This window comes from Bos indicus x Bos taurus, chromosome 10 (genome assembly GCF_003369695.1).
Source record: "Bos indicus x Bos taurus breed Angus x Brahman F1 hybrid chromosome 10, Bos_hybrid_MaternalHap_v2.0, whole genome shotgun sequence".
Taxonomy (NCBI): domain Eukaryota; kingdom Metazoa; phylum Chordata; class Mammalia; order Artiodactyla; family Bovidae; genus Bos; species Bos indicus x Bos taurus.
The window spans coordinates 63,700,275-63,712,778 of NC_040085.1; the positions used below are offsets into that span (position 1 = coordinate 63,700,275).

Here is a 12,504-nt window from a genome sequence, read left to right on the forward strand (position 1 = left end):
GCCAACCCAAAGACTTGAAGAAGAGAGTGGAGGAGTGCGCAGGGAGGGAGGGAGGGAGGGAGAGAGAGACAGAGAGAGAGAGAGAGTGCACGCACGTGGGAGAGGGAGTGAGACACCGTATGAGAAAGCGCTATGGCTCCTCCTCTTATATGTTTTTTCCTCCACCTGGGCCTGCCCTATGCAAATTGGGCTTAGCCAGGAGTGCTGTTTGTTCTGCCTGAAGTCTTCACTCTGGTCCTCAGACCTTCCTTTGACCTTCCTTGTCTTTTAGCCACTGCCATTTTGGACTCCTTTTCCCTATTCTACCTACCTAACACTAACACAGCATTGTGAATCAAATATACCTTAATAAAGATGTTAAAAATAATGAAATATCTTATAAGTAAAATATACTTAATAGTAACTAATCTTTAACTTCATAAAATAAATCATTATTTTATGTAAAAAAAAATAATGTAATCGGGTTTCTTTTCTGCAAGTTGATTACAATATCTAAAAGTCAAAGTAGTCTTTTCCAGAATACCTTCTTCCTTTTTACTGTTAATATGTTTGTCATTAGTATCTTCTGACTCTCTAGAATTCAAAGTAGTTTCTGTCACTTCTGCACCAGTAAAAACTAGTAGTATCAAATGGAGTTTCCTTACTGGTTTGAACCCAGCTGTTCTTCCAGTTCTTTACAAAGTCTTCCAGTTGACTGCAATTTCAAGCTGTTGCCCTTGCTTCTGTCTCTCTCTCTCTGCTCATTGCTGGCAGTTTGAACTTGCATGATGTGAAAAACACTCAAGTCTATTTTGTCTTGACTGACAGAAGCTCACCAAATAATTGTTTCTTTCCAAAGCTATTTTCTCCTAAATTTCCTTCTTGATCCCTCTAAGCAAGTTATTTTTAACCTTTTAGAGAATTTCTGCCTAATAGAAATAAAATGTGAGCCACGAATACAAGCCTTATGTACAATTTTAAGATTTCTAGTAGGTACATTAAAAGAGTGAAAAGAAATGAGTGAAATGAATTTTATAATGTATATTTAAATTTTTCTTTCTTTTAAAAATATTTTATTTATTATTTATTTATTTGGCTGAGCCAAGTCTTGGTTGTGGCACATGGGATCTTCTGCTTTGGTTGAGGCGTGTGAGATCTTTAGTTTTGGCATGTGGGATATAGTTCCCTGACCAGGAATTGAACAGAGGTCCCCTGCATTGGGAATGCAGAGTCTTAGCCACTGGACCACCAGGGAAGTCCCGATAGTATTTTTTATTTAACTCAACATATCCAAAATACTCTCATTTCAATATGGAATGAATATAGAGCTATTAATGAGATAGCCTATTTTCTCTTTTCATCCCAAGTCTTCAAACTGTAGTGCATTTGACACTGCACATCTCAATTTGGACCAGCCGTATCTCAACAACCACATGTGACTAGTAGCTAGTATATCAAACAATCGTGGATTTAGTGCTTCTAAATTCTCTGAATTGATTCCTCCAGAATAAAGCAGCTAAGTTCACATTTTGAAAACTCTGTCAAGGCTTTTGGGAACAAACCCCTGAAGCCCATCTTTGGAGCTCAGGTTAGATTTCTTGCTCTTAAGATCCCTCAAGTTTCCAAAGGACCTGGGTTCCTGCCTCTTGCAAACAATGACAAAGCAATTTCTGCCTTTGTGGTACATGTGGGAAGACCTGGCTAATCAGAGCTTTGAAACGCAGGGTGAATGCTCTTTCTATCTGTGTTCTTGGCGCTAGCACCTGCACACCATCACCTCCTGTTCTTACTTTGCCTCCAGTTGCTATCAATGAGGGTGGGAGATGTAAAATGAATTAGAATTAATGGAGACTTCTTAGCCTGCCAGATAAACTAGCATTGCCTGTGCTAGTGTTCTTTGTCCTTGTGACAAGGGTTTATTGATAAGAAAAAGGATTTGTACTTAAATACCAAACACTCAAATGCTTGGCTGGTTATACTGTTCGCTATCACTGATGTTGTCCTTCTCCAAATCATTTGTCCTCTGGTGGATCTTGACAAAGCGCCTGCACAAAATTAACAGGCATGCAAAGCCTGGATGAGCAAAATCAATTTGCCTATAATTTGTTTGTGAAGCACTCAGGACGTGGTTGAAGTGATTTTAATTTCAAAGCCCAAGTTGCCCGTCTGTCTTTTTGTCAGGCAATTAGTTCCACTGGCTGGGCAAGAATGCTGTGATGCAGAGTGCTGAGAGGAGCCAACCAAGGAGAATGGCACCCCCTTTTTGGCTTCTTCCGCATGTTCCTCATGCCAAACTTCTTTTGTCTCTGGTTTATTTTGGGTAAAATCCCCTGCTTGGCACCAGGCTCTGTGACTGCTTGGCATAGTGCTGTGGATAAGTGCTTTGAAAAAGGACCTGGAGGGAGTAAACAGAGGAAATCCTAACAGTAGCTACTTCTGGATTGTCTGGCAGTGTGTTTTTATTGAATATACTCAACAACCTCAAATGATCAGTATTAATATCCTCATTGTACTGAACAAGGAGCAGAGAGATGTTGGTAATTAGCTAAAGTCCATGTCTTAGAAGTTCAGAACTGGGGCTACAACAGGAGTGCTCTTAATCCCTGTGCTGCCCATCTAGTCCAATCCCCATAGGAGCCATTGCCTCCTGGACTTTGGGGAGAAACCAAGTTTGAATAAGAGACAGGATAATAGCAACCTCAGTTAAGTACTTCCACCATCAGGACAGGGACTTTGTCAGTATCCTCTAAACCAAAGTGAACCTGGCTCATGGAAGTCACCTCATAAGGACATAGGGGCCCAACTGTGTTTGTTTAGCGACTAAAATGCACTATCTCTTCTGACTCACAATGACCATGGGAGGTAGGAAGGAAAGGTATTATCTTTTATTTATGAATCCCTTGTGGCTCAGCTGGTAAAGAATCCGCCTGCAATGTGGGAGACCATGGTTCGATCCCTGGGTTGGGAAGACCCCCTGGAGAAGGGCAAGCCTACCAGCTCCAGTATTCTGGCCTGGAGAATTCCATGGACTGTATAGTCCATGGGGTCGCAAAGAGTCGGACATGACTGAGTGACTTTCACTTTCACTTTATTTATGAATACTTTAGCTGAGTTAAAGGGAATATCTCACATTCCCAAAATGACTTAAATAAATGTCTGAATTGTAATTGTGGTTTTTTTAATTGCCTCAGATTGTTTATGGCTCAGACAATAAAAATCTGCCTGCACAGTGGGAGACCTGTGTTCAATCCCTGGGTCGGGAAGATCCCCTGGAGAAAGAAATGCAATCCACTCCAGTATTCTTACCTGGAGAATCCCATGGACAGAGGAGCCTGGCAGGCTACAGTCCCTGGGATCACAAAGAGTCGAATTGGACTGAATGACTAAAACTTTCACTGTAATTGCCATGGTGATAACTTAGTGGTTGAAACTTCTGGAAGCAGGGACCATTTTCTATTCATTTTGTGTCCTTTTCCCCACAGTGCAGAGAGAGGACATTTCTATAAGCACAGAAAGTTCTATCAGACAGCGCTGCTCTAGAGGCAGGGAGAGGCCAGTGGGTGATAATCTGACATAATGCCCTACTTCACAGCAAGAAGTAGAATTTAATAATGTTTTAATGAATAAATGAATGAATACCATAATGGAAGTGTTTTTGTAATATGACTAAGCTAATTACACTGATCAGTTATAGGTTGAATTTGGGCTTTCCAGGGCAGCTGATTCCATTTTTCAAAATGAATTATCAAAAAGAGCAAAACAACTCATTCCTTAAAGATGTCAAAATGCAACTTTAAATGCCATGCTAAGCAATGGGAAGGTGCTGGAGTGGGTTAGTCAGTGATTACTGCTATTTAACAGCAATTTAAAAACAAGGCAACAGCAATGTTTGTACTATTATGACATTTAAATAGTTAAAACCAACTCTACTTAGATAATGAATTAATTCATATTTACTGATAAAATACTTCATGTATTTTCTGTCATTTTTCATGCAGCTTGAAGTATGTCATGATTATTGTTTTAATATCATGTCATCTATCAGTGCCTAGAGGTTGTCATTGCCTTTTCAAAAAATGACAGAGAAATGAAAAAATGGTGAGGTTTTTACTGACTATCATACTAAGTCAGCAAGTGTGATAACCCAAGTTCCTTTTTCTTGCCCATGACCCTTTAACCTACACTGTTGGAGCAACTTGGAAAAAAAAAAAGAATTGTAAAACAGATGCCAGAAAGTGTAGATTATCTTAAATTTCTAGGTGCGCTAAACTACTCAGCCTCTTAGGGAAGAAGTGCCTTCTGTTGGTCTATGAGAATGTCTGTCCTTAACTGAGACTCATCTAATAAAGTTCAGGGAAGGGCCATATCTCCAGGGTAAAGCAGCCCATTTGTTCATTTACTGTGTATCTGTAAGTGCCAGGCAAAACCCAATGGTGAATGTCCTTCAAGGAACTCATGGGCTACTGGGAACTCAGATGTGTAGACTGACAGTAACCACAGAGAGCGACCAGTGCTATAATGGGGTAAGCAGAAGTGTCTATGAAAGCCACACTGTTTAGTTTGGGGGATGAGAAAAGATCTTCCATGAAAATAGGAAGAAATCATGTCATGAAGCCCCTTCTCCAGGGGATCTTCCCAACCCAGGGATCAAACCCGGATCTCCCACATTGCAGGTAGATTCTTTACCAGCTGAGCCACAACAGAAGCCCAAGAATACTGGAGTGGGTAGCCTATCACTTCTCCAGGGCATCTTCCTGACCCAGGAATTGAATCGGGGTCTCCTGCATTACAGGAATGTTCTTTACCAACTGAGCTATCAGGGAAGCACCATGAAACCTAGGTAAGGGTTATTCAGATGATGAAAGAGGAAAAGAAATTATAAGAAAGAGAGTATGTCTGGATTCAGTTCAGTTTAGTCATTCAGTCGTGTCCGGCTCTTTGCGACCCCATGAATCACAGCACGCCAGGCCTCCCTGTCCATCACCAACTCCAAAAAACTATAAAAAGGATGGTTGCTTTAAAGCATAGAGATTTCAGAGGGCCACAGAGGGTGGTGTGGTAGAAACTATGCTGTCCAATATGGTAGCCAAGAGAAACATGTGGCTAATTAACATTAACTTAAAATTAATTAAAAGTAAATAAAATTAAAAATGCAGTCCTTCAATTGCCTTAGCCATATTTAAAGAGATCAATAGTCAGTTGTGGATGGTGTTGAACAGTGCAGATCTGAACTATTTCCATCATCATAGAAAGTTCTACTGGATGGTGCTTCTCTATAGGCAGGCAGGGGCCAATCAGTGATGAACTTTGAATGACCTGCAAAGATGTTTGGACCTTACTCCGAGGACAATGAGATGCCACTGAAGTATTATATATAGGGAAGTAGAGTGATCAAGTTTATATATTAGAAAAGTCATTCTGCAGGGCACAAAAAGGCTTAGAGAGAGGCAACACTGAGAATTAGATCAGTAAAAAGCATATTTCATTCATCAGGGAAAGAGATGATAGGCTCCTAGATAGGTAGCATAATAGAGAAGTGCATGGATTCAGGAAATATTAAGGAAAACAATCAGTAGGACTTAATGGTTTAGATGTGGAGGGTTGAGGAAGGCAGATGTGAAGTTTGATCTCTGACTTGGGCAGCCAGGGAATGATGGTACCATTGACCTAGACAGGAAACAAGAAAGAAGAAGGGGTAGAACTGAGGAGGAGAGATGATAAATTCAACTATGTCCTTGAATGCAAAATGAACAATGAGGCATCCAAGTGAGCTTGCAGGAAGCATTTAGATAGTCAGATCTGACCCTCAGGAGACAAATCTGGGCTGGAGACAAATATTATAAAGCTATCACCACATGGATGAATTGAAAGCCATGGAAACAAATGAGATCTCTGAGGAAGAGAGTGTGGAATGATATGCTAAGAAGGACAAGGACTGAACACTCACAGTGATGAGACCAGCCTAGGAAGAGGAGTCCAGAGGAGAAGCCAGTCAGGCAGAAAGAGAACCAGGAGATCTCCTTCACCTAGAAGGGGATCTAGGTGAAGAGAATATGGTAGGAAAAAGGAGTGGTCATCATGTCAAATGCTACCCAGAGGACAATGTAATTGGAGTTGAACAGGGTTGTTATGGTTTTGCAGGAAAAAGGTCATTGGTGACTTTGGTGAATGCACTTCACCAGGGGAATGATGGGGGCAGAAGGTGGGCTGAAGAGTGACTTGGAGTTGAACAAGTAAGAGCAAACGTAGACAAGTCTAAAACCGGTGAAAGATTTAGAGATGGCTCGTAATAGACGTCTTCTCCATAACCACTGTACCATTTTCAAATGTCTAGCTCATATTAGAGACATTTGTGACTTCTTTTATGCTTGGTGCTCCTGAAAGCTTGTTGAAAGTCTAGAGGAGCCTTCTGCACCCTCAGATTTTCATTGTTCCTAGTAGCTCTATTAGTTCCTAGGAGTTCTTGCATTTGGAAGATGCTCTATTGGTATTTCATTACTTTCTAGATTTCAAATTAAAGGCTCTTATTGGCCTTAAATATATATAAAAGTATGCAGTTTTTTCTGACTGAATGAAAAGGTCTCAGTTCCAGGTGAGAAAAAGGTCATGACGAGCCCGTAATTTAATAGAATCTCATTTTTTTTTCTAATAGGAATGAATGTTATCTTTATTTATTTATTTTGAGCTTTTTCTTTTGTGTTGGGGTACAGCTGATTAACAATGGGATAGTTTCAGGTGAACAGGGAAGGGACTCAGCCATACACAGACATGTCTCCATTCTCCCCTTCAGGCTTCCCTGGTGGCTCAGAGGGTAAAGAATATGCCTGCAGTGCAGGAGACCCGAGTTCAATCCCTGGGTTGGGAAGATCCCCTGGAGAAGGGAAGGCTACCCACTCCAATGTTCTTGCCTAAAGAAGTCCATGGATAGAGGAACCTGGTAGGCCCCAGTGTACGGGGCTGCAAAAGTTGGACACGACTAAGTGACTAACACATGCACATGGCTCTCCCCCAGCCCCACCTCCCATCCAGGCTGCCACACAACACTGAGCAGATTTCCATGTGCTATGCAATAGATCCCTGTTGGTTATCCCTTTAAATATAGCAGAGTTTGGGATGGTCATGCATATACTGCTATATTGAAAAGAATCTCATATTTTCAGGGAATTCTGTGAATTAGGGTGAAAATCCCTCCCCCCCACCAAAAAAAAAAGCCAGAAGTAATAGAACTGGGATGAATATGTTTTAATAAAAAATTTATTATGACTATTTACACCAGTTCCTTGATAAGCATATAAATGTAAACTTTTATGTTGGCATTATTTCACACATGATTTATCCAAATGCAGAGTTAATACTGTCATTTGAGTGTACAGGTAGTGAGAAAATTTTATTATATTCACAGAATATACATACACGTGCATTCAAAATGTGTCCCTCCTTAAGCCAGTGGTATGGACACAGTCCCATTGGCCCTGCTTCTGCTTCGCAAATGGACACTGGAATCAGTGATGTCATCCACGTGCTCCTCACTCTTCTTTTCCTTCAGGCTGTTGATGAATCTCAGGGTAATTTCGTCCCACTCCTCAGGCAACAGCATCAGCAGAAACCCAATGCAGATGATGATGGTAGCAGCCAGGCGGACGACATTGAATATTACCTCCTGCTTCAGGAGATCCACAGCTAGGGGAGCAACAGCAAGTCAGTCAGCCTATGACGGTTTCTAAGCTCCTCTGAAAACAAGTGACCCAAATCGGTGCTACTTCTAGAAGATTTCCAAAAGTCTCTCTCGTTCTCACAAGCTTATCTTTCCTTTTTCTATGTCGTTATTGACATGGCTCTCTACATCTGCTTTCCATTTCTTTTCTCTAAATCATACTCACCCCGCCAGGCAAATACCATCTGATTGAATAGCCTCTGCAATTTTAAAAAATAATTTTATTTTATATTGGAGCATAGTTGATTAACAGTGTTTCAGGTGTACAGTAAGGTGATTTAGTCACACATATCCATGTATCTATTCTTTTTCAAATTCTTGTCCCATTTAGGTTGTTACAGAATATTAAGCAGAGTTCCCTGTGCTGTAATAGTCGGTCCTTGTTGATTATCTGTTTTAAATATGGCAGTGTATACATGCAGTTTTATTTCTTAATATCTTTCTTCTGTATTCCTTCATGCTTCTCCAGTTTCACTGGCCCACTGAAGATTTTTTAAATGAACCAAGATTATTAATGTCTAGGTCTTTGCAAATGCTAGTCTTTTTAAAATTTTTAGTTGCAGTGAAACTCATGCAAATTAAAATTAACCACTTTCAAGTGAGTTTACTAGCATTTTGTACATTTATTTTGTATAGATTAATGTACCAGCTTCTCCATCTGGTGTAAAACGTTTTCATCATTTCAAAATAAAACCCCATACCCATTAAGCAGTTACTCCCCAGTCTCCTACCCCCACCCCAAAAACTAGAAACCACCAATCTGCTGTGTGTCTACGGATTTATCTATTCTAGATATTTCTTATAAATTGGAACATACACTATATGGCATTTTATGTCTGGTTTCTTTTGATTCACATAATGTTTTTGAGGTTCAGCCACATCGTAGCATGCGTTAGTGCTTCCTTCCTTTTTATGGCTGAATTGTATCCCATTGTATCACAATTTGTGTATTGATTGATCTCTTGATGGACATCTGGGTGTTTCCACATTTGGCTTTTGTGAATAGTGCTGTGGTGAACATCTCATACAGGAATATTTTTGAGTCCTTGTTTTCAGTTTTGGGAGGCATGTATCAGTAGTAGAATCATATACATGCTCTTCTCTTTGTATGAAATGTTCTTTCCTCCTTGTATGCACTTCATCCAGCTAAACCCTCTGTTAAATTCCTCCTTTTATTCTTCTTGCAAGAAGCTTCCTTCAGTGCCCCTCCTGTGTGCTTTCAGAGCATTCAGTACATATCTTTGTCAAAGTCTTTCTCTCTCTACACTGTAATTACTGAGTTCCTTTTATCTCCCTTCTATATCACATGATCCTGAGGGCAGGGACCATGTCTTACTCAGGATTTATCATCAGTGTTAGCACAGTTGGTAGCATATACTAAGTACTCAGAAATTATTTATTAAATGAATGAATCAATGGATGAATGAATGGAATTCCTTGACAACCCCACTCCTCCCTGATATTTTCCTCTAAATATCTTATAGTCCTTGGAGTCTTTTACACAATTTAGCATTTAATGATAAGTTACTTTGTGGATCTCTAAGTTATTTCATATAGTCAGTCTTGTTTTCCATATTCAGTGTAAGTTGTTTTTTTCTCATAGAAAGTGAAGTTGCTCAGTCGTGTCCGACTCTTTGCAACCCCATGGACTGTAGTCTACCAGGTTCCTCCATCCATGGGATTTTCCAGGCAAGAATACTGGAGTAGGGTGCCATTTCCTTCTCCAGGAGATCTTCCTGACCCAGGGATTGAACCCGGGTCTCCAGCATTGTAGGCAGACGCTTTACTGTCTGAGCCACCAGGGAAGTCCTTTTTTCTCATAGCACTCCTATTTTTCGGAGTTTAGTTGTTTTAGAATATTGTGTTAGTTTCTGTTGTACAGAAAAGTGAATTAGCTATATGTATACATATATCGCCTCTTCTTCAGCACAGAGCATTAAGTAGAGTTCCCTGTGCTGTACAGAAGGTTCTCATTAGTTATCTATTTTATACATAATAGTGTATATGTTTCAGAGAAGGCAATGGCACCCCACTCCAGTACTCTTGCCTGGAAAATCCCATGGACGGAGGAGCCTGGTGGGCTGCAGTCCATGGGATTGCTAAGGGTCAGACACAACTGAGCGACTTCACTTTCACTTTCCACTTTCATGCATGGAGAAGGAAATGGCAACCCACTCCAGTGTTCTTGCCTGGAGAATCCCAGGGACGGGGGAGCCTGGTGGGCTGCCGTCTATGGGGTCGCACAGAGTCGGACACGACTGAAGCGACTTAGCAGCACTTAGCAGTGTATGTGTTAATCCCAATCTCCCAATTCATCCCACCCTACTTCCCCCTTTGGTGTACATACATTTGTTCTCTATATTTGTGTGTCTATTTCTGCTTTGCAAATAGATTCATCTGTACCATTTTCCTAGATTCCACATATATGCATATGCATTAATATATGATATTTGTTTTTTTTCTTTCTGACTTCACTCTGTATGACAGTCTCTAGGTCCATTTACATCTCTGCAAACGGCACTATTTCATTCCTTTTTATGGCTGAGTAATATTCCAGTATATGTATGTGCCAAATATTCTTTATCCATTCCTGTCCTGGCGGTTCTATATACCACTGTCATGAACACAGGCATGCATGTATCTTCTGTAATTACAGTTTTCTTTGGCTATATGCCCAGGAGTGGGATTGCTGGGTCACTGTTTTTAGGGCGCCTCCATATTGTTCTCTATAGTGGCTGTGTCAGTCTACATTCCAACTGATAGTGTAGGAGGATTCCCTTTTCTCCGCGTCCTCTCCAGGATTTGTTTATAGATTTTTTGATGATGCCCATTCTGACCAGTGTGAGGTGATGCCTCATTTTAGTTTTGATTTGGATTTCTGTAATAATTAGTGATGTTGAGCATCTTTTCATGTGTCTCTTAGCCATCTGTAATGTCTTCTTTGGAGAAATATCTATTTAGGTCTTCTACCCATTTTTTGATCGGGTTGTTTGTTTTTAGGGAATTGAGCCACATGAGCTGTTTATATATCTTGGAGATTAATCCCTTGCCAGTTGCTTCATTGGCAAATATTTTCTCCTATTCTGAGGGTTGTCTTTTCATCTTGTTTATGATTTCTCTTGCTGTGCAAAAGCTTTTAAGTTCAATAAGGTCTATTTATTTTTGTTTTTCTTTTCATTACTCTAGGAGATAGGTCAAAAAAGATCTTGCTGTGATTTATGTCAAAGAGTGTTCTGCCTATGTTTTCCCCTAAGAGTTTCATAGTGTCTAGTCTTACATTTAGGTCTTTGATCCATTTTAAGTTTATTTTTGTATGATGTTAATGAGTGTTCTAATTTCATTCTTTTACATGTAGTTGTCTAGCTTTCCCAGCACCACTTATTGAAGAGACTGTTTTTTCCATTGTATATTCTTGCCTTCTTTGTCATAGATTAGGTGACTGTAGGTGGGTTTATCTCTCAGCTTTCTATTCTGTTCCATTGATCTATACTTCTGTTTTTGTGCCAGTACCATACTATCTGAATACTGTAGTATTCAGTGAAAGTTTATTATGGGACCAATACTATCTTTTCTCCCCCTATGCCCCAGTCTCTTCTATAATCCTGATCACATAGTAAGTGTTCAATAAACATTTGCTGATTATCCTGGGACAAAGAAAGAGGGCTATCAAAGACTTGGAAACATAGAATTTTAAAATTAGAAGGACTATATAGTCATCCAGATAATTCACTTTCATTATTTGTTCCACTGACAGTTTTCACTAGAAAGATTTTCCTGGAAAAACAGCTTTTCCCCTTGTCCCTGAAGTCAGTCAGATTGCTTTTTTCCTGTCTCTATTCCAGAGGGCCATCTGCTATGTCCCCGGGAGGAGCTTTCACAGCTCCCCATGGGCAGTCTGATGGGGAGCCAACACCCTGTACGTTCCCTACACTTTCATTAGTGACGTTGACATAAGAGTCCTGTGCTGGGATGCCTTTTGTTTCCATAGGACTTCCTCTAAAAATACCACAAAATTAGGTTGTCAGGGAGAGTACATGAAACCCAAATGATACATTTGGTATTTAATTCTAAAAGCACGACCACGTAAAAACAGTGTTTGTAGCTGCAATTTTTAAATCTGCTGCACAGTTATTCTGTTGTCTGCCACCTTCAAGATATTTAAAAACATGTTCCCAGGCAAGGGACACAATTCACAATTACTTGAAGAAATAACTCCGGGTGTAAAACAAACACAAGCAGGGAACTTCCTGTGCACATTTCAGTTTGTACAGTACCTGCATTTCCAGGAACGCTGAGCACTGTCCCGATGGAGATGAGGATTGGGTATGTCAGCACCACACCAACATTCACCAGGATGTTGAAGGCTGTCAAATAGAGGAGGATGGTGGCTCAGGTGGTAAAGAACCTGCCAGCAATGCAGAAGCCCCGGGTTTGATCCCTAGGTCAGGAAGATCCCTTGGAGAAGGGAATGGCAACCCACTCCAGTATTCTTGCCTCAAGAATTTCATGGACAGAGGAACCTGGTGGGCTACAGTCTATTGGGTTGCAAACAGTTGGACATGACTGAGTGACTAACACACACATATAGGATAAAGGGGAACTGAGATGCTGGTCTCTTTCCTTCTTTTAACATAAAAGAATCAATGTCTATGCTAAACATGCCTTCTAAATTATCTGTTCAGTTCAGTTCAGTCGCTCAGTCGTGTCCGACTCTTTGCGACCCCATGAACTGCAGCATGCCAGGCCTCCATGTCCATCACCAACTCCAGTTACCAGACTCATGTCCATCAAGTCAGCGATGCCATCCAACT

At 40.5% G+C, this 12,504-nt stretch overlaps 1 protein-coding gene across 1 annotated transcript in view; it reads right to left on the reverse strand.

Moving 5' to 3' along the window:
- Positions 1 to 7,215: 7,215 nt before the first annotated feature.
- Positions 7,216 to 12,504, reverse strand: part of SLC35F4 (solute carrier family 35 member F4) — a 286,813-nt gene continuing 281,524 nt past the window's right edge. Inside the window, exons 7-8 of the mRNA XM_027554201.1 lie at positions 11,968 to 12,057; positions 7,216 to 7,659 (exon numbers count right to left, since the gene is read on the reverse strand). Coding sequence (XP_027410002.1) covers positions 7,418 to 7,659; positions 11,968 to 12,057 — 332 coding nt within the window. The 3' untranslated portion in view covers positions 7,216 to 7,417. The remainder of the gene's footprint in view (positions 7,660 to 11,967; positions 12,058 to 12,504) is intronic.